A 21978-nucleotide genomic window follows, 5' to 3' on the forward strand; every position below is an offset into this window, starting at 1 on the left:
AAGAGTAAAAAGTACATTATTTGCCTCAGAGATGTAGTGGAGTAGCCGGAAATGGAAAGAGATACTCAAGTAAAGTAAAAGTACCTAAAGTTTTTACTTAAGTACAGTACTTGAGATAAATGCACTCAGTCACTTTCCACCACTGCTTTTAGGCAAATCATATTGAGCGGTGATGACGATACCTTGATGACACATTGGCTCTGTCCACGGTATTTCATCTAAAAAAGTAGGCCGGCTGCTTTTCACGTGAATCACCCGCCCGCCCACGTTTTTCATTGTAATTGACGTATTAGATGACATCAGGGGCACGGTGCCTTGGAGGTGTGGGGTTATTAGACAGAATGCTAAGTTCCTGTGAAGTGGCTTCATTTTACCATACCATTTCTGCTGTTAATAGTGGTTAAAGGAAAAAAGGCACCGCGGCCAACGTGTCTTACCAACATGTTCCAACCAAGCCTTCATCAGACTCGAGCAAAGTGAACATAAGTGATTGTCATCCAACTTCCTTATCATTTTTTTTTTAGTGTGCCTCGATTTTAGACTTTTACTTAAGGACGTAAGAACACAATTCAGCTCTTGAATAACTGTACCGCAGTGAGATTAGGACATATTTCCTTAGTTTTCCGCAGACAGAGATTCATAGAGCAGCGAGCTGATGTAGATGTCTGCTCCTGTGCTTGTTGCCTGCCTGTGACTCTGCCAGCTCTGTTCACTCTGGTGTGAGAGATAGGTGTCACTTCAATGACAGAGCCTGTTAGCACTCTAGTCTTAATTGCTCCTGCGGGGCTGTTGCAAGGCGTGCATTTGCATGTCAGTGAGTGTGCGTGCCGCGTGTGTATGTTTGCTTATGCATGTACTTGTGTTTTCCTCATGTCTGTTTGTACACGTCTTTGAGCACACGTGTGCTAGGGATGGGACGATATGAACATTTCATATCACGATTATTGTGACCAAAGAAATCGCGATTTAGGACATTATCGCGATAATCAAAATATCCCCAACATCCATTATCCTGGGGCGGAACATTTGCCAAAAAATGGCTGATCTACAAGCTCACAAGCTTGTAGATCGGCTATTTTTTGGCAAAGATATTTGGTAGAGAGTGAAAAAAGGTACGTACTGTATATTATAAGTACCTTTTACCAATTATAGAGGGTTTAAATGGTAGCAGATATGCAGCTCGGCAAATAAAAGGTGATTTGATCCCAGTGCGTGACGGAGGACGATATCACAATAAATTAAATCTCCACGATACGATTACCGTGAGTGTTTTTTTATCACGATAAACGATAATATCGCATACCGTCCCATCCCTAACGTGTGCGTGCGTGTGTGCGGGCGGGCGTGTCTGTGTGTGTGTTTGCGTGCGAGTACAGGTGAGGAAGAGAGTATAGCAGGCAGCCGCTGCAGGATGAAGACAGAGAGAGAGTGGCTCTTAGAAACGGTGCAGGGCGGATGTCCCCCCCTCCCCATGTTTGTTTACCTCACATCGAGGTTATTTTCCCGCATGGCTTCCTCCCTGGCAGCAGCCCAGGCGGGCACAGGGAGAACCACAGACCTTCTCCCACCAGGGATAGAGATAGATCCACTCTACGAGCTACCAGGTGATAGAGATAGATCCACTCTACCAGCTACCAGGTGATAGGGGAGGAAGGGATAGAGATAGATCCACTCTACCAGCTACCAGGTGATAGGGGAGGAAGGCAGGAAGGAAGGAAGGAGAGAAAAAAGTTAGAGGGCAAGAGAAAGTGAGAACATACAGTATGTTATATACATATCTTTTGTTTTGTTTTAAACAACAAAAATCTCAGGTCTCTCTTTGATGCCACTCTGCCCAGGCCGGGGGCGTAGCCTTGGCACCGTGCTAGGTGTGTGTTGGCCACTGCACTGGTGTGCCAACAGGAAGGCAAATGCAAAGCAGATGGCAGGTTACTGGTCTGAGTGTGTGCGTGCGTGCTTGCATGCGTGCGTGCGTGCGTGCGTGTGTGCGTAGACATAAAGTGAGGAAAGGGCTGGTTACATTCTGTCGGTTATGTTCAAGGTTTCCGTAAGGTCTGGCCTATAAGATATTATATAAGGCATTTAACCCCAGTGGTGAGGGTTAAAGTGGTCTATGATGATGACATGCGACCACACTTGCATTACGTGGGTTCAGGCTTGCATGATGCGTGTGAGGAAGACAATACTGAATCATGAAAGGTGGGTGTGAGATCTTTGAATCTGTGCCTTTGTTAGGTTAGGTTGTGGGAGGATGTCATGCTTCTCGGATAAGTCAGGTAGAACATGTATGCCACCTTGTGGCCAACTGGTGGAAACACGCTTTAAATAACCAGGATCCATTACAGTAAGAAGATGCATACAGTACAGTATACCACTGTATATATCAGGTCATACAAATAATAGTCAGCATTGTTGTCATTTCTTGAGAACTGGTGGATGATATACCATATATGTTTTATAGATCTGATCTGATCATTATTCTCAGTACATGGCCAAGTTGAAAACAGCCATATTTGTATGGAAGATGGTAACACTGACCAGACCAATACTGCAACCAAGTGGCTACTCGTAAAAACTACATCTGAGAAGAACAATACTTTTTTTTTTTTGTTATCAATTATTTTTATTTTCCATAACATGAAATTAGAGACATACATATGAATAGAACAAGAAAAAGTAAAACATTAATCAAAAGAAAAATGCAATTAACAGACAAACACAAACAATAGCAAAACAAGAAAAGGAAAAGAAAACCCACCCACCCCCTTTCCCCGGACCAACACGGAATGTACAATAGTGCATGCCTGTGCTAGGCTGTTACCACTATATAGTGATTTCTTGAATCATAGCCTTAAGCTTATCTGCAATGTCCGACCACATATTAATGTTTTCTTCTTTTGCTCCGTGTAACCTTGCTATCGACTGCTCTAAATATACTATATCTAGAAAGGTTAAGGCCCACTGGCGAAACGTTAACGTATGAGGAGGTTTCCACCGCGTAGCTACCATCTTCTTCGCCGCCGTTAATCCAGCAAAGAAGATGCGCTTGCGTATATTGTTTAGTTGCAACTGTGAGACGTCATTTAATAAAAATAAAGAAGGAGAAGATATGATATTAATACTAAAAATAGTTGAAAGTTTTGAGGCAACCATATTCCAGAATGACGACACATTTGGGCATTCCCAAACCATGTGAAGGAAGGTACCAATACTATTTGAGGCGCAGAGAGTGCAGTTGGGATTATTCAAAATCCTCATAGCACATAGTCTGCGGGGAGTTAAATAAGTCCGATGAACAAAATTTAAATGAATTTGTTGATGGTCTGGATTTCTAGAAGATAGCCTAATGTTAGACCACACTGTGTCCCAACAAAAGTCAGGGTCCAAATTTGGTACATCATTCCTCCAAACAGTATCAACAGATAGGGGCCCATAACTACAGTCTAATAAAAAACCATAGAGGGTGGAAACCAAACCTCTTGTTCTGTTACCATCACAGATAAACTCATGGAAGGGGTGCAATCTAAGGGGAGCTTGCCATGGGACCCCATAGGTCCTCATGGACGTTCTCAGTTGGAAGTAGAAAAAAAGGGTATTTCCAGGCAGATTGAAGATGTCACACAAATCTCGAAAAGGTCGTAAACCATTTCTATCAAATAAGTCCCCTAATGTACGAATCCCCTTAGCCCTCCACCTTGGAAAGCGAATGGGGCGATCCTCGATTAAAAGTCTTTGATTATTGAACACTGGGGAAAATAAGTTCCATTTACAATCAATCTTACACATCTTTTCAGCTGCTCTCCATACTGCCACTAAATGAGAAATGATAGGTCCAAAGCGAACTTTGCATTGATGTGTAGTTATGTTTGAATAGATAAGATCTCTCAGTTCAACAGGCTGCACTAAACTCTCCTCAAGCTCTCTCCAAGAAACCTTATTTGCTGGGTTAAACCAATTTAAAAGGGGGCGGAGCGTGAAGGCCCAATAATAAAATTTAAAGTTGGGCAATGAAAGGCCGCCATCATCTCTAGCACGTTGTAATAGAGAAAGTTTAAGACGAGGGCGTTTCCCTTTCCACACAAACTTAGATATCGAAGAGTGAAGCTTATTCCAGTATTGCGGCGGTGGTGGCAAAGGGAGCATAGAGCTTACAAAGTTAACCCTAGGAAGAACATTCATCTTTATGATTGAAACTCGAGCTTGGAGAGAGTTGGGCAAAGATGACCATCTATCTAAATCAAGACAAATCTTATTTAGAGTGTCACCATAGTTGTTCTTAACAATAGCCTGAAGAGAGGGGAAAATATCTATGCCAAGATATTTGAATTGGCTTACTACTGGGATTATGGGCGGCAGGATAGCAGATCTCATCTGATCATTTAGAGGTAGAAGGGCTGACTTCGTCCAATTAATTTTGTAGCCGGAAATGGAACTGAACTGATCAAAGATTTGAAGGACGTGAGTAATTGACTGTGGTGCATTCTCAATGAACAGTAGAATATCGTCAGCATATAGGGAAATGCGATGCTGTGTGTTGTTAATCGAAACAGGAGTAATATCTGCAGACTGACGCACTGTCTGAGCCAAGGGTTCGAGTGAAAGTGCGAAAAGGAGAGGACTAAGGGGACAACCCTGCCTCGAAGATCTGCCAATCGTGAATAGCGGCGAACAGATCTTACCGGTTAGGACCATCGCTGACGGATTAGAATAAAGTACTTTAACAAAATGTATGAATGAAGCACCAAATCCCATTTTATCTAGTACAGCCCACAGGTAAGACCATTCCAGACGATCAAATGCCTTCAACGCATCGAGCGACAACACTGCGGCGGGGGTCCTCAGCTCCTTAGCCCTATCGATGATATGCAATAGTCGTCTAGCATTATCAGAGGCTAGTCTAGTTCCTATGAAACCTGTCTGATCACAGTGTACTAAGGTGGTCATAAAACCCTGCAAGCGACGCGCAAGCACCTTAGCAAAAACTTTTAGATCAGAATTCAAAAGTGAAAGCGGTCTATAGCTTGCGCAATCTGTGGGATCCTTGTTCTTCTTCAACAATAATGATATAATAGCTACATTCACATCCCTGGAGAAAGAGCCACTTTCAATTGCATATCGAAACATGTCTAGCATCAGCTGACCTAGATCTTCCCAAAAGATGGCATAAAGTTCAGGGGGTATCCCATCCAAACCAGGCGACTTGCCCCTACGCATTGCGAGCACAGCTTCCTGTAATTCCGCCAGATGGAGCGGTCTATCTAAGGCTTCCGCATCCGCCTCGCTAAGGGTTGGTAACTGTATGTTGGATAAAAAATGATTGCATACTGCATCATCGTGAATGACCTCGGAGGTGTAGAGCTCATCATAAAAAGCACGAAACGTGGCATTGACCTCTTTGGGTTCTGTAACCATGGCTCCCGTTGTTGATTTGACACTAACAATATCAGCAAAATGCTCATTGGATCTAAGACGTAAAGCCAGTAAGTGACTGGGTCTTGCACTATTAAAATAGTAGTTTTGCCTTGTGCGTTTCATTTGAAATTCTGAGCGGCGCTTGAGAATGGAGTTAATTTCTTTCTTAACTAGCTCCCTCTGAGTTGCTGTACTAACATCAAAGTTATTTTGGAGAGAATTATCCAAAGTAGAAAACCGAGATTCCAATTCCACCAGTTTGGCTGACCTTAATTTTCTCTGAGTGGACGCATAGAGGGTTGTATTACTCCTGATAAAGCCTTTAATTGCATCCCAAAGAATTCTGGGATCCTCAACTGAGCCTGTATTGATATTTATAAATTCACGCAAACCAGTTTGAAACTGAGCTACAAATGCCGCATCGCGCAGCAGTGTGGTGTTAAACCGCCATCTAGGAGCTCTATCTATAACCTGTTTCAGTGAAGCAACACACAGCACCGCCTTGTGATCCGAGAGTGACATTGGGAGCAACTCTACCTTGGCAATTTTATGAAACAAGCTAACAGGGGCAAAAATGTAATCGATCCTAGAGAATGAAGCATGCCTACCCGACAGAAAAGAAAAATCTCTAACCGTTGGGTTCATTAAACGCCAGATGTCGAGTAAGCCAGTTGAGTTTGCCCAAGCACGTAGTTCTGCAGACGCTAGTGCTTGTTCTCTGCTTTCTACCCCAGTGGATCTATCTAGGTTATGTTGCCATGTTGCATTGAAGTCAGCACCAACAATGATTTTGAAATCCGTCAGTTCCAATAAGGTTTTAGTTAGTAATTTGTAAAACTCTTTGTCTAAAACATTTGGAGCATACACAGAGACTAGTGCTAGCATTTTACCCTCCAAGCGGATTTTAGCAACAGCTATCCTCCCGTCACTGTCAGACCAATCACCCAAAAAATCCAACCTAAGGTTACGTCTAGCCAATATGGCTACTCCCTTGGTTTTGGAAGAAGCAGCTGAAAAGGCTAAAACACGATAATGTTTATTAGCCAATCGGTTGGAATGCTCTTTTAAAAGATGAGACTCCTGTATAAATGCAAAGTCAATTGATTTAGATCGCAAAACCCCCAAAATGCTGGTTCGCTTATGCGGTATATTCGCTCCCCTTACATTGAAACTTAGAAATTTATATTCTGTCATAATTGTGGTTCAAACCATACGCACAGCAAGCACAGTAGAACATTTTAGAATTTCCTAGTTGGTCCCTCACAACAAACCTTCCCAACAGAAAAACAAAACAACCCCAAAAGGAACAGAAAGGAAAAAGCAACATCAAACGAACATAAAAAAACACATAACATTGAAGCTTGAGGGGGAAAACCCCATTAGCATCAGAGTGCACAAAAACAGTTCCCCACCCCATCAACCTATTAGTCAACCTTCATTTCACTCTGTCAGAGAGTGCAAACAAGTAACTGCCCAAAAGTAACCATACATTGCCCTCTGGTGGTTATGTAAATATATAACAGATCACCAAAGTAAAAACAACAACAACAAAAAAGTGCCTTCTTGTGGCTGAATAGCTCTCAAACATTCCATCAGCTCAAATTATGATCAATCTCCCCACTTCATATCACTTAAATAAATGAGAATGGTATGTTAACATTTCTAGTAAAGAAGGGGGAGAGAAAAAAGAAAAGAATAAAGGGGGAAAAAAAAAATTGAGGGGACTATAACAACTGTAATAATAATAATCAGTCCAGCATTAGGCCCACTTAGAATGTGATAAAGCCCTATAAGCCACGTTAATGCAAATAACCAAACACTTGTGACAGATAAGTGGAAATAAGGCTGTCACCACGACAAGGCACTAATATAATATTAATAATAAAAATAAATAAAAAAGGAAATCAGTGTATATGATATAAAAAATATATGCACTTACATATGTAGTTAGAAATAGAAATTAAAAGCACATCCGGGGGGCCATATGCAGCAAAGCACACACAGTGTTAATGCATACTGCGCCACATACAGCCCCCCCATGCATCCATGCATACAAACCACAATTACTAGTTAGAAGGGGGAAAAAAAGGAAAGAAAAGAAAAGTCTGTATACATAAGTATTTATAAAACACAGTAATGTATGATCAGGAAACCATATACAACACAGCACACATAATGCATACTGCGCCATATACAGCTCCCTGTACATGCCCAAAAGGCCAGTGCAAACTTAGATAAATGTCAATCATATTAGTTAAGTCTGTTTCCGTCTTAAACAGTAAACTACCATACTTCAAACAGTGAACCTACCCAATCACGACTACAAAATAAATATCCCAATACAGAGCTCCCCTCTCCCCCCATCAAGAAATTAACATTTTAGAAGACAAGTAAAGTAGGTAAATAACTACCCCCCCCCCCCCCCCCCCAGACAGCGGATCCACAAGCACGTAGAGCCAACGCGCCACGAGATCGTACATCCGCCAGCTATTGAGATTAGAAAAAAAAAAGGAAAAAAAAAAAGAACGAGTCAATGAGCCAGAGAGAGAGAGAGAGAGAGAGAGAGAGGAGAAGCAGAGATAGGTAGAGAGACATAGAGAAAGGGCGGGAGAGCGAGTGGTCTCTGGAACCGCGGAGCCTTCACAATTTAGACCATATTATTTATATCTGTTTCACCTTAAACAGTAGGCTACATTACTCAATACAAAGGCCAAAGCCCAGTCTCGCCCTCCTACCCGAAAAAGTAGCGTTTTAGGCGGCATAAACGAACCATAAACTAACAACCAACATAGCCGCCATTACCTAACAGAAAGAGAGAGAGAGAGAGAGAGAGAGAGAGAGAAAGAGAGAGAGAGAGAGAGAAAGACACACACACACACACACACACACACACAGCGAGAGAGAGAGCCAGAGAGAGAGAGAGAGAGAGAGAGAGAGAGAGAGAGGGAAAGCCGAGATAGATAGAGAGACATAAAGGGAAGACGAGAGAGAGAGCAGGCTCCGTCCGAACCGCGACACGGAACACGTTAGACAAAGCTTAACAGAGAGAGATAAAACCCTCTAGACCTATATAGTAAGCAGCACAACGCTCAATAAGAGCAAAGAAAAGGAATACAATAATAACAAGAACAATGTCCATTATATTCAAACAAAAAAGACAGTGAATTATGCTTATAGCTTTAGCAGCCCTAAATCCTCTCTCCTTGCGGTAACCTAAATTAAAACGAGTAACACCCATCTGCTTACAGATCTTGTTAAAAAATAAAACAAATAAAATAGGTATTATGAAACGAAACACTTGAAAACACAACGTCAAGTCAGATGATGAGTCCAAAACAATAAGTAGGCTTACATTAACAACTCACCCTTTGGGGAGGAGGAGGAGGAGAGAGTGAGGAAAGAAAGACGCTGCGTAAAAGTCATCTCCAAAGTCCCAGCCAGCTTACCAACAGTCCATTAAAGGCAAAAGGATATCACATCGGCAGAATGTGTTTGAAAGCACGCGATCACGAAAGCAAAAGTGTCCCTGGTAAAAGTTAGTTCTCTGTAACTGTCGTCTCATCATCCTGCGTAGCTAGAGTCTCGTCCGCAGCACCTGGAGTCTTGAATTTATCCTTGCAAAAGGCCAGAGCTTCCTTGGGTGAGTTGAAAGTAGAAGTCGCCTCATCCACGGTTATCCAGAATTTGCTCGGGTGCCTTATTCCGTATTTTACTCCTTCCGCGGTGATGGAACGTAGGAATTCCTTTACTGGCCCGAAAGCTGCCCTTCTCTTTGATGTTTCAGCAGACCAGTCGGGGAAAATATACACCTTTTTGCCATTGTATGTCAGTTGGCCTGCTTTCCTGGAGAGCTGGAGTATGCGTTCCTTTACCCGGAAAAAATGGATCCTTGCCAGGAAAGCCCTTGGCTTATCAGAACGTGGATTGCCGGTCCGATGAGCACGATCCACCTCCGGGGGGGAGTCGGGAAACTCGTCGGGGAATGTTTTCTGCAAAAAAGACTGGATAAAGGCCACTGGGTCAGCCTTTTCTAGCCCAGGAGAGATCCCAATCACTCTTATGTTGTTCCTACGACTCCGGTCTTCTGCTATGACGAGCTTCTCCTCCAGATTAGCACATCTTCTCTCCAATTCAGTGATACACATCTGCAAACTGTCCATGGAGGAACCAAAGTTCTCAATGGCCTCCCCATGTTCAGCCACGGTCGTGTTCAGCGTGGCGACTGCAGGACGCAGCTCCTTTCCGAAGTCATCAATCTTCTTCAGTAATTTCTTCTCCAAGCCAAGCATCATGGGTTGAATAAAACCATCCATAAACTCTTTCAGTGATTCCTTGAGGACCTCGCGCAGCATGCTCTTTGTAACCGGAGCGTCAGCGTCGCCCTGCATTGCGCCGGCCATGTTGTCGGCGTTTGCGGTCGGAGACCTGGTACTCCTCGACCTCGTGTTAATCGTATTCGGCATGAAACACGAAACAACTGCAAAAACAGACGCTCACCAGTGTTTTGGGCGTTTAAAGTCTCAAAAGAACTATAAAGGCAGTAAAAAATGGGCTTAAAAAATGTGAAAACTATGCACCTCCACAGAGCTCAACAAACGCGTCCTACTCGGTCGCCATCTTGTCGGAACTCAGAAGAACAATACTTAATGTGCACACTGGTGTGTTGTGAGACAAGTCCAGGTTGCCTTAAGTTGGGATTTTGTGACAACCACACATTACTGTTTCAATATACACAAAATCAAGATTTTCTCTTCTTTCTTTTCTTCTTCTTCTTCTTCTTCTTCTTCTAAAAAAATAAATAATAATAATAATAACTATATCAGTGCTTTGTGCTCACTAATTCTTCAATACAGTGGCAAATCTATACCCTAAAATACAGTAGATATATTTTAACCACTTTAAAAATGAAATCTACAAACTCACGTGTCCCACTGGCACGCGTTCTTAGCTTGAAGAGCAGCTCTTTTTGTTATGGATTTAAGTCATGAGATTTTGACTTGGACCCATTGGTGCGCTGACTTAGGACATTGCATCTCATTTTTGAGTTATTTATCTTCTTTTTTCTCCTTTCCTCCACAGATGAGAAGCCTTACGTCTGCAGTCTGTGTGACTTTGTCGCCACGGACTCTTCTGCCTACTTGTCTCATGTCCGTGTCCAACACCCAGCCGACCAGGACAGCAGACCCAGCCCCACGCCCAGTCCCACGCCCAGCTCCAGCTCCAGCTCAGACAGAGGCAACCCCAGCGGCTACCCCAAGCTGAAAATGGCCCTTCTCCAGGGGCTGCCCCACCCCGCTGCGCCCCACCCTTACCTCTCCCCCCGGTCCTCCGTGGACAAACCTCCTGGCCAGTCGTCGCCCTCCTCCGAGCCCAGCCTTACCCCCCTGGACCTGTGTGTCAAGGCCGAGGTCCCCAGAGGACCCTCCGCCATGGCCCTGGACCCCAAGAGCCTCCCCAGCCACAAGTGCTCCTTCTGCTCCTACTCCTCCCGCTACCCGGAGGTGCTGTGGATGCACCAGACGGTGTCGCACCGCATCAACAGCAGCAGCTCCTCTCTGGCTCCCAAGTGGGCCCTGAAGAACGGCCTGAAGCGCCCCAGAGACGGCTCCTCGTGCGCCAGGAGACGCACGGGTCCCCCGCCGGTGCTGGAAGGCAAGGAGTGTCCCCCGCTGCCACCGGTGGTGCGTACACCTCGCACCCAGCCCCCGGCGTACTCCAGTGAGACCCCCAAGAAGAACACCCAGCCCCCGGCGTACTCCAGTGAGACCCCCAAGAAGAACACCCAGCCCCCGGCGTACTCCAGTGAGACCCCCAAGAAGAACAAGCCGGCCGCCGCTCACCCAGGCACTTCCTCCTCCTCCTCCTGTTCTTCCTCCTCATCCACCCCTTCCTCCAGAGGCTTCTCGTCTGGCTCGGGCTTCCAGGTAGGGCTGTTACTATTGTGACCGAGTCTGGTGCTTTGGGCCTTAGGAGGGCATTGGTCACTTTTCATTATCCAAGTACAGAATGTAAGCTTTCATATCATTTGTTGAAATTGAAAAATATTTGAAGAGGTTATGGACATTTGGAACTTGTTGGACCAGAAAACCCAAAGCTGTGAAAAGGCCCTCTGAATACAACATTTTAAGCTTGTTCGTCCGAGAGCGACTCAGAACAAGATGTATACAAATCCAAAAATAAATCCTTCCAGAATACTGCAAACTGTAACATTAGTAAGATGACAAGTTAGTCACTTGAAGAATGCTGTGTTTACAAACAGATGCACACTGTATGGGCGGTGCTCAGAGAGCTGGAGACAATGCATTCCATAGACCAATTGTCAAAGCTCTCCACCCCCCAAAACCACGGAAATTTCTTCCAAAAGAAGCCTAGGTTGCAATATAAATGTGTTTATCTGTTGGAATGAAAACCTTCTTTAACATTCAAACTGTGTTAATATGGAAAAAAATGAAAAACACAAATGACTGACATAATTATTTGACAACTTTATACTTAAAAGAACATTGACAGTGGAAATAACCAATCTACGTGTAGATCGGCTACTTTTGAAAATGTTTGAAAATATGAACATACATATGAACATGTAAATGATTATGATGATTATGACAAAAAACGATTATATCAAATAATTGCAATTAGATGATTATTATGTAATAACTGTGTCAGGCCTACTCCCAGGTGGCGAGGCATGCCATCCGGCCGGGTAGCGTTGGCGGCGGCAGCCGGCCCCCAGGTGACCACCCGTCTCACTCCAGACCCAAGGTGGACCTCTACCCCCGGGGAGGCTCCTCCTCCTCCTCGTCCTCGGCCGGCTCCCTGGAGAAGAGCACGGGCATCTCATCCCAGCAGCGTCCCTCGGCGCCCGCCTCATCCGGTTCTGCATCGGGGGCCAGGCTGGCGGACCGCTACGTGATGCCCCAGGAGGGCCTGGGCTTCATGCTGTCCAGCAAGCACGGCCTGGCGGAGTACAGCCGAGCCAGGAGCTCCCCGCAGCCCTCCAGGATCCCTCATCAGCACCCTCAGCACCATCAGCATCACCAGCCTCATCAGCCTCATCAGCCTCAACATCACACCAACTCCCACAGCCAGGCACAGCGAGCAGGCCTGTCCAGGCCCAGCGCCATCACCCACAGCTCTTCCATAGGCCACGGCTACGGGACCTCCTCGCAGACACACGGGGGAGGAGCCCCCCAGAACCTCCCCGCCACCTCCTCCTCCTCCTCCTCCCCGTCCTCAGGGGTGCGCGGGGACGTGAAGCAGGAAGCGATAGCGGAGGCGCATCATGACATGCCCATCGACGTCCTCAGCTTCCTCAAGAACTACAGCCCCCACGAGCTGGCGGCCCTCTACCACCGCTGGGGCGCTGCCAACGCCCTGCTGGACCCCACTGGTAAGGAGCAGGTTCTCTATGTCAGGGGTTTTCAAAGTAGGTGACGGGGCACCCTGGGGTGCCGCGACGGCAGTCCAGGGGTGCCGCGAGATTATTTGATAATATTTGAAATTTATTTGGAGATTTAAAAATATATTTAGTATCATTTTAAACTTGAAGTACAAAGTTATAACCAAAGTTCTAACCAAAATGGCTATTATCTTACTTTCCTCGCATAATCGCTAAAATATGCTATAAATATAAGGTGCTGGGAGTGAAAATTAGGAATATAATAATTAGAGATGTTACCGATCAATCGGCAATGGATCGGATCGGGCCGATCAAAGCGTGATCGGCGATAATCGGTGGTTTAGATCAAAAGGTAAATTCACCGATCCGATCCGATCGGTGCATCCGATCAACCAGCCGTTCAGTATGCCAACTTGAGGCCATTTTGGGGTATTGATTTCCACAGTGCTGAAGGAAAATTAGTTACTGCTATGATAATAAATACATAGTAATGCTGGTAAATAACTATAAGGCAAATATATAAATGAATTCATGAGTGAATGAATGAATTAAAGTTAAAACATTAACATTTAGAAAATATAAATAATAACTTGATCGGATCAGTGATTGATCTGTATCGGGTGATCAAACTTTTGTGATCGGTGCTCGCTGATCGGTTCCAAAAAACCTGATCGGACCATCCCTAATAATAATGTAGGGGTGCCTCGGATGATAAAAATATTTATAGGGGTGCCCCGAGCCAAAAAGGTTTGGGAACCCCTGCTCTACCGGTATGTCTACCAGTAAGACGCCTAAAGGCGAAAAGCCACCTCGCCCCTAAAGGGCAATTAACTCACCGTTATGTTAATCGTGATAATATATATATTTTTGCAATTAATCGCATATTTATTTATTTTATCCATTTGGCCTACCCATGGTTTAGGACAGTGGTTCTCAACATTATTATTATTTCAGCAATTATTTTGGGAGTTCCCCAGATGATCAGCGTGCACATTGTTTTCTCACTCAACAGTAAATTCACTAGTAAAGACCACACCATCAAACAATATCAGTTGGGTTGTATTTATTGAATGGATACGGTGTGTATGAATGGAGACTGATTGAGGGATGTACTGAGGATGGTGTGGTGTAGATGGGTTGTGTGATGTAGATGGGTTGAAGAGGCATGGGTGCTTGTTGATCTGGGTGCTAGCAGGTAGCAGTTAGTGGTTCCAGGGGGCGATGAACCCTGGGTGTTTGGCTTTGGGGTCCTCGGATCTGGAGTGGCGCCGAGGTCCATGGATCTGGAGTGGCACCGAGGTCCATGGATCTGGAGTGGCGCCGATTTACGCTTTAAGGCCCCCCCTGGAACCTGAAGGAAAGGATGAGGAAATGTTAGTGGAGCGCATGAGAAAAGTGTGGAGATTGGGGTGGTGGAGGGATGCGAGAAACGGATCAGAGGATAGCAGGTGGAGGCGGTCGTGTATAAATACAACCCTTGGTTGGTTTCAGGGAGGAGATAAGGGAGGAGAGTTATCAATGGGATCACGAGCAGGTGAGCTTGGGAGGAGTAGAAGTCAGCCAGATTGAAGGCAATAACGTAGTGGGGAGATAGTTCTCCGGTGTGGTCTTCCCTCCTGAACTTATGTTGTACCAACAGCATTTCACTAGTAAAGACCACACCATCAAACAATATCAGTTGGGTTGTATTTATTGAATGGATACGGTGTGTATGAATGGAGACTGATTGAGGGATGTACTGAGGATGGTGTGGTGTAGATGGGTTGTGTGATGTAGATGGGTTGAAGAGGCATGGGTGCTTGTTGATCTGGGTGCTAGCAGGTAGCAGTTAGTGGTTCCAGGGGGCGATGAACCCTGGGTGTTTGGCTTTGGGGTCCTCGGATCTGGAGTGGCGCCGAGGTCCATGGATCTGGAGTGGCACCGAGGTCCATGGATCTGGAGTGGCGCCGATTTACGCTTTAAGGCCCCAAAAGTGGTGCTTGCTTTGTCACGAACACATGGCATGGGCAGGGTTGGACCACTGGAACGGATGTAGACGGACTTCGCAGGTATAGGATCGAGGCATTTGATTATGGGATAGTGGGAGGTATGGAGAGAACATGTGGTGGGAGACAGGACAGGGTGAGAAGTGGACAGGTAGTTGGGCCATGCTAGAAATTCGGATGAATAGCATCATTGGTGTGAATTAGTTGTAAGTTAAGTCAGATGGAATGTTGATCCATGCATTAGTTAGAGGCAAACACCCTTGAGATCTTGTCCTGGGCACAACCCGGGAGAGTGAAGGAAGGTTAGTTTAGTTCGATCGGTGTGAACGATATGGGGTGTAGATAGGAGTGACGAGTGGTTGTACGGGTGTATGAGGACGGAGCGGCTGGACAGTACAGGGCCCAAAAGAAGCCGCGACAAGATCTGTAATCGTAGCAGTGAATACTGGAGTGAATACTGGAGTGAATACTGGAGTGAATACTGGAATGAATACTGGACCTGGAAAAAATACCGGACCTGTTAGGGTAATCGTAGCAGTGACCTCTTTTCTATTTGGAGAACATGGAGGCATGGAAATACGTTTGGAGGTAGAATGGGGAAAAAGAAGAGGCCAGGGAGGTGCCTCGGGACAGGAAGGTGGCAACAACACCTGCTAAGTAAAGCGGCGACAACGCTTTGGTTAGGTGACAGGAAGGTGGCGACAACACCTGCTAAGTAAAGCGGCGACGACGCTTTGGTTAGGTGACGGGAAGGTCGGCGAGCGCCTTGGCTTAGTCGAGGGGAAGGCGGAACGCCTTTGCTTAGACGAGGGGAAGGCGGAACGCCTTTGCTTGGGTGACAGGGAGAAGGCGGAAACGCCTTTGCTTAGGTGACAGGACGGCGGCGGAACGCCGTGACTGTGGTGAGTGAATGGTTGCTGTTGTGGATGGGGGGATTGGCCGGGTTGGAGAGGAGTGAATGGTTTGATGGATGGTGGAATGAACCCAGTGAGTTTACACTGGAATGAATACACTGGAATGAATACTGGACCTGGAATGAATACACTGGAATGAATACACTGGAATGAATACACTGGAATGAATACACTGGAATGAATACTGGACCTGGAATGAATACACTGGAATGAATACACTGGAATGAATACGCTGGAATGAATACACTGGAATGAATACGCTGGAATGAATACACTGGAATGAATACACTGGAATGAATGCACTGGAATGAATACTGGACCTGGAATGAATACACTGGAATGAATACACTGGAATGAATACACTGGAATGAATACCCTGGAATGAATACTGGACCTGGAATGAATACACTGTAATGAATACACTGGAATGAATACGCTGGAATGAATACTGGACCTGGAATGAATACACTGGAATGAATACACTGGAATGAATACTGGACCTGGAAAGAATACACTGGAATGAATACACTGGAATGAATACTGGACCTGGAATGAATACACTGGAATGAATACACTGGAATGAATACACTGGAATGAATACTGGACCTGGAATGAATACACTGGAATGAATACACTGGAATTAATACTGGACCTGGAATGAATACACTGGAATGAATACACTGGAATGAAAACGCTGGAATGAATACACTGGAATGAATACACTGGAATGGATACACTGGAATGAATACACTGGAATGAATACGCTGAAATGAATACACTGGAATGAATACTGGACCTGGAATGAATACACTGGAATGAATACACTGGAATGAATACTGGACCTGGAATGAATACACTGGAATGAATACACTGGAATGAATACACTGGAATGAATACACTGGAATGAATACTGGACCTGGAATGAATACACCGGAATGAATACACTGGAATGAATACACTGGAATGAATACTGGACCTGGAATGAATACACTGGAATGAATACACTGGAATGAATACACTGGAATGAATACACTGGAGTGAATAATGGAATGAATAATGGAATTAACCGGCGTGGGTTAACGGGGGGAATGGAGGTTAGAAATGGAGGCTGTTACAGAGCGGGTACGGAGCGCCAGTAGAGTTGCATTTATTGAACATTTGTGACGTGAAAACGTTGTGACATAGAAATGCATTTGGTATGGAGGAGGCTGAAGTAAGTGATATGAAAAACCTGAGTGAAATGTGACAAGGTGAACCAGTCACGACGGTACCATTGCTCTAGCCTGTATTGTTGTTGGGACTGATAGTATTCAGTGAATCAATGTAGAATGATGGAGGTTGGCAAATGAGTAGGTGAGGACGTGCTGTGGGTATAGGAGTCGGGTGTGTGAAAAATACTTAGCTTTGGGTGTTGGACAGAACTCTGGATCGGGGGTGACGTCATCGCTGTGGGTTCTAGCGGAGGTCCCGTGGAACGAGCCGGCTTGAATGGCGGCGTGGGAGAAGTAGGCTATTTCGCTAGCCGCGGAGGTGACTTGAAACACCGTGGCGGTCGGGACGGGACTGACTGGTTGTGTGAGGATAGGACTGGGGTGGTGTTGTAATGTGCCGAGCCGGGACTGCCGCGAGACGGCGTGTGAACCGGGCCGCTGGCGAACATGTTAAGTTAGTGGCCACGGAATGAAAACAGACTGTAAGGTTGGTGTTTGGTCTCGCTTGCTGGTGCTGGATAGAAGTGATGGCATCGCTGGAGTACGAGGCATCTGTTGTGGGTTGTAGGAGGAGGAATTGTAGGCCTACGTTTGTAGTTAATATTGTTAATCGGTTCGGTTGACCCAGGCACGCGTTGGTGAGCCTGAGCTTGTGTGTGTCCATGCGAGAAACGGATCAGAGGATAGCAGGTGGAGGCGGTCGTGTATAAATACAACCCTTGGTTGGTTTCAGGGAGGAGATAAGGGAGGAGAGTTATCAATGGGATCACGAGCAGGTGAGCTTGGGAGGAGTAGAAGTCAGCCAGATTGAAGGCAATAACGTAGTGGGGAGATAGTTCTCCGGTGTGGTCTTCCCTCCTGAACTTATGTTGTACCAACAGCATCAAACCAACGTACATATAAGTGTATACTACACCCTCCAGAAAAACGCGATTATGCGATCGCAGAATTTCCCGCAATAATCAATAAATGCCGCTGATTATGCGGGGGCTCGCATGATTTCACAATCCCCGCATATTCACCGCATATTTCGCATATTTCCGCGGAAAATATGCGAAATATGCGGGCATCGCTTGATTTCACAATCCCTGCACTTTTTCGCATAAAAGTATAGTCATGCTTCACCGTTCAATCACGTTCAGACACAAAACAGAAGCAAAACAATGATGCGCTGAGAAACACGTGGCTCCTCTCTCTCTGTGTGTGTGTGTGTGTGTGTGTGCGTGTGTGTGTGTGTGTGTGTGTGCCGTGCGATTGCGTGCACGCTGCACCGTGAGAACTGCAGGCAGACAGAGAGAGAGATGCAGGCATAATGTAGGCTATACGGTCCTCAAACTTCAAGAAACGACAAATTAAAGTTATCCTACTTGTTTTGAGGTCTCCATTGTACTCCGTTTGAAACGTTGTGTCGTTGCCGTTCAAAGCAAACGAGCACCTCTCCGAAAAAAAGTAGCACGCAGTATTCCATGGATGGATAGGAACAGCAATTGAATGCATAACATTTTAATCCCTTAAATCCCTTTAGAGAGAGCAAAACCACATACATAAACAAGAGTTTTGCTTTAGCAGTGAGCTGTATCCTTAGCAATCGCATAGGCCATAGGGTAATTATTTTTGCCTTGATGTAGCCCATTAAGGTAATTAAATTGCAGATATTTGACAGAGGTTTGCTTTTTTGCCTTGAAAATAATGAAAGGCAGTCAAAAAAGTCTGTTTTGCATTTCTCAATTCACTCAAGGACCCTTAAATTTGTGTTTTGACTACTTTGATGACTACTTAGTGATGTTGTGAGCTTGTAGATTGTCTATTTCCAAATAGCCAGTGTACTGTATATTAAAGTGGTTTAATTAATAGTTATACATTTTTATTAGGCTATAATATGTATACTGTACATAGGCTATAAATATGTTTTTTAAGTTCCCGCATATTTCGCATAATTTCGCATTTAATCGCAACTTTCACAAGTTCCCGCATATTTCGCATAGTTTCGCATTGTCATCGCATAAATTCACACAAAAACCCCGCATAATTCACCGCATAATCAAGGATTTTTGCCCGCAAAATCAAGGATTTTAGCCTGCATAATCAAGGATTTTTGCCCGCGTTTTTCTGGAGGGTCTAGTATACAGGGTATCTGCACATTTCTAAAGTGACAATTTATTGACTTTTAATTATTTTATTAATACCTCTAAAATTGTGTCAGGGTTAGGAGTTTTAACGATTAACTAAATAAATCATGCGATTAATCGCGATTAAAATATTTAATCGTTGGACAGCACTAATTAATATATGTCGGACCAGTTACCCATATATGGAGATCCCTGATACCCATACAGTATATGGAGATCCATGTATATGGAGATATGGGCTCATTGGTTGGAACAAGCTACAAGCTCACAGCGTGTCGAGTGCTGCGACGCATCTATGATCACAGCAGCTGCAGCTCATGATCAAGCCTAATTGTGTTGCGTGCAGAGAATAGCAGACCCCCAAGCTCTCAAAAACAGGCACATCCATGACGCAATGTGAGTGACTTGTACTGTATGAGTGAAGCAGTGAAGCTTGTAGCCTTCAGTCAGTTGTTCTCAGCGAGCGTAAAAATACAAAACATCACTCTAGATCAGGGGTTTTCAAAGTGGGTGATGGGGCACCCTGGGGTGCCGTGACAGCAGTCCACGGGTGCCGCGAGATCATTTTATAATATTTGGAATTTATTTGGACACTTAAAAAAATATTTAGTATAATTTTAAAATTGAAGTACGTATTTTCAGTCAGTTCTAACCAAATGGCTATTACCTCAACGTTTTCCTCGCAACATAATCACTAAAATATCGTCACTGTCGGGCAGAAACCTCATATCTCCAAGTTTCAAATGTGTACGTAGTTTGGTAAAGCAAAGCACTGCTTCATCATACAAGACTGTCGCACAATCTGCTGTTTTCACTAGTTTAGTACATTTTATAGATGATAAAGACAAAACGAAACGTTTTGGACATAGAAGGTTTCCACCCGACAACAACAATATGCTATAAATATAAGGTGCTGGGAGTGAAAATTATAATGTAGGGGTGCCTCGGATTAAAAAAATATTCATGGGGTGCCCTGACACAAAAAGGTTTGGGAACCCCTGCTCTAGATTATACATGGTGTAGTAAATCACGTAATGAATACGTCTACATTAGTTACAGCAAAACTATGGCACTCAAAGTGTTAAGATTTCCCAACATTTCTTGACATTGGTCTTTGATCCTGGGCATGGCTGTACTGTATGTGGAGTATGTGGCTTCATACTGTACGCTAGTTCTAGTGGTGTGACTAAGAAACTAAGAAAATGTACTCAAGCACTTAATGGGTGATTGACAGCTGATATAATTCTGCAACCGATATGCAGAGCACAAAATGTCAAAACAACATGCACTCTGATATGCATGCTCACACACGCACACATGTACCGGTACGTGCACCCACGCACACGTACAGACACACGCGTGCGCGCACGAACGTACACACACACACACGCACGCACGCACGCACGCACGCACGCACGCACGCACGCACGCACGCACACTCAAACACACACACACTGCATTCATGCAGGTGCGCCCAGACAAAGAAACCCAACATCTGGCTGACAGACACAGACATTTCGTGACTCCAAGTTGTGAATAATGAAAGAGAGATGCATTAAAGCGCACCACACACACTCGCACGTGTGAGGTTTTTAACGTTGGTAAGGTGTGATAAAAGGCTGAAATCTAGGGCAGCGTGTGTGTGTGTGTGTGTGTGTGTGTGTGTGTGTGTGTGTGTGTGTGTGTGTGTGTGTGTGTGTGTGTGTGTGTGTGTGTGTGTGTGTGTGTGTGTGTGTGTGTGTGTGTGTGTAGTATGTATCCCTGTATGCAGGTGCTGCACTTGTGTACAGGATTACAGATCATTGGTTCCCAAACCTTTTAGCTCAAGAACCAAAAGAGAAATCAGATGTTTGCTCGGGACCCAAACTAGTGAAAATAGCAGGTCTACAAGTTCACAACGAGTCGCTTCGTGCCACGTTGCGAGCTTGCAGATCTGCTATGTTCACCACTTAATAAACATTTGTTTTCCAATTTAAGGAATTTATTTGATTATTTTAATTTTATTGAGGAAATTCTTTTTGTATCTGTCTTCAACTGTATTTGTCTTCAACTCACGACAATTTCTGATTTTCTTTGTGGACATCTGTAGAAAATCTTTTAAAATCGCCTCAGGCGATGATGAGCGAACGTCGCATGAGACGGCGCGGAAATGGCTGAAAATAGCTGATCTACAAGCTCACAGCGCGTAAGCTTGTACGTGTGCTATTTTTTCCCGCTGTGCGACACCGGCGCGCAATGACGTATGAATCAGGCATGAGAGAAGAGAGAGAACCTTTGCTTCTCTCAGGGTCTTGGAGGCATGCCTAGTCCCCAATTCTCCCAGAAAGCTGTCACAAACTGTTTAGGTCAGGACTCTGCCTGATGGGGGACTCACACAGACATGGAGGGAGGGAGGGGGAGAGAGAGAGAGAGAGAGAGAGAGGGAGAGAGAGGGAGAGGGAGGGAGAAAGAGAGAGGGGATAGCATATCGCCACTGTCGGGCAGAAACCTTGTATGTCCAAGTTTCAAATTTGTGCCTTTTTTGGAGTGGTGAAAGCACTCCCAATAGACAGGAATGTCTGTGGGTGGCTGGCTATGTGGCTGGCTATGTCTGTAGCCTGGCAATACCTCTAGTGGCCACACACAACACACATGTTAAAGGAGGGGTGCTGTTTAGCAGGCCAGGCACACTCAACACGCACGCACGCACGCACGCACGCACGCACGCACGCACACACATGGTATAGCTGCTCAGATTCACCACTCCACTTCGAACCGAGGTTTGATTTTTTGGTAAAGTAAAGCCTTGCTTCACCATACAAGACTGTTGCACAAAACTAGTGAAAATAGCAGATCTACAAACACACAACGCCTCGCACCGTGAGGCGTTTTGTGCTTGTAGATCAGCTAATTTCACTGTTCAAATCATTTAAAAAATGATAAATACTC

General features: G+C 44.9%; 1 protein-coding gene across 1 annotated transcript in view; it reads left to right on the forward strand.

Moving 5' to 3' along the window:
* LOC308299091 (zinc finger protein 516-like) overlaps nucleotides 1-21978 on the forward strand; it is a gene marked incomplete at its 3' end in the record, with an annotated part of 82575 nt that overhangs the window by 50304 nt on the left and 10293 nt on the right. The window contains exons 3-4 of the mRNA XM_080742815.1: nucleotides 10492-11336; nucleotides 12091-12802. Coding sequence (XP_080598941.1) covers nucleotides 10492-11336; nucleotides 12091-12802 — 1557 coding nt within the window. The remainder of the gene's footprint in view (nucleotides 1-10491; nucleotides 11337-12090; nucleotides 12803-21978) is intronic.

The sequence above is a fragment of the Nannobrachium achirus genome, assembly GCF_963921795.1.
Source record: "Nannobrachium achirus genome assembly, chromosome: 2".
Lineage (NCBI taxonomy): Eukaryota > Metazoa > Chordata > Actinopteri > Myctophiformes > Myctophidae > Nannobrachium > Nannobrachium achirus.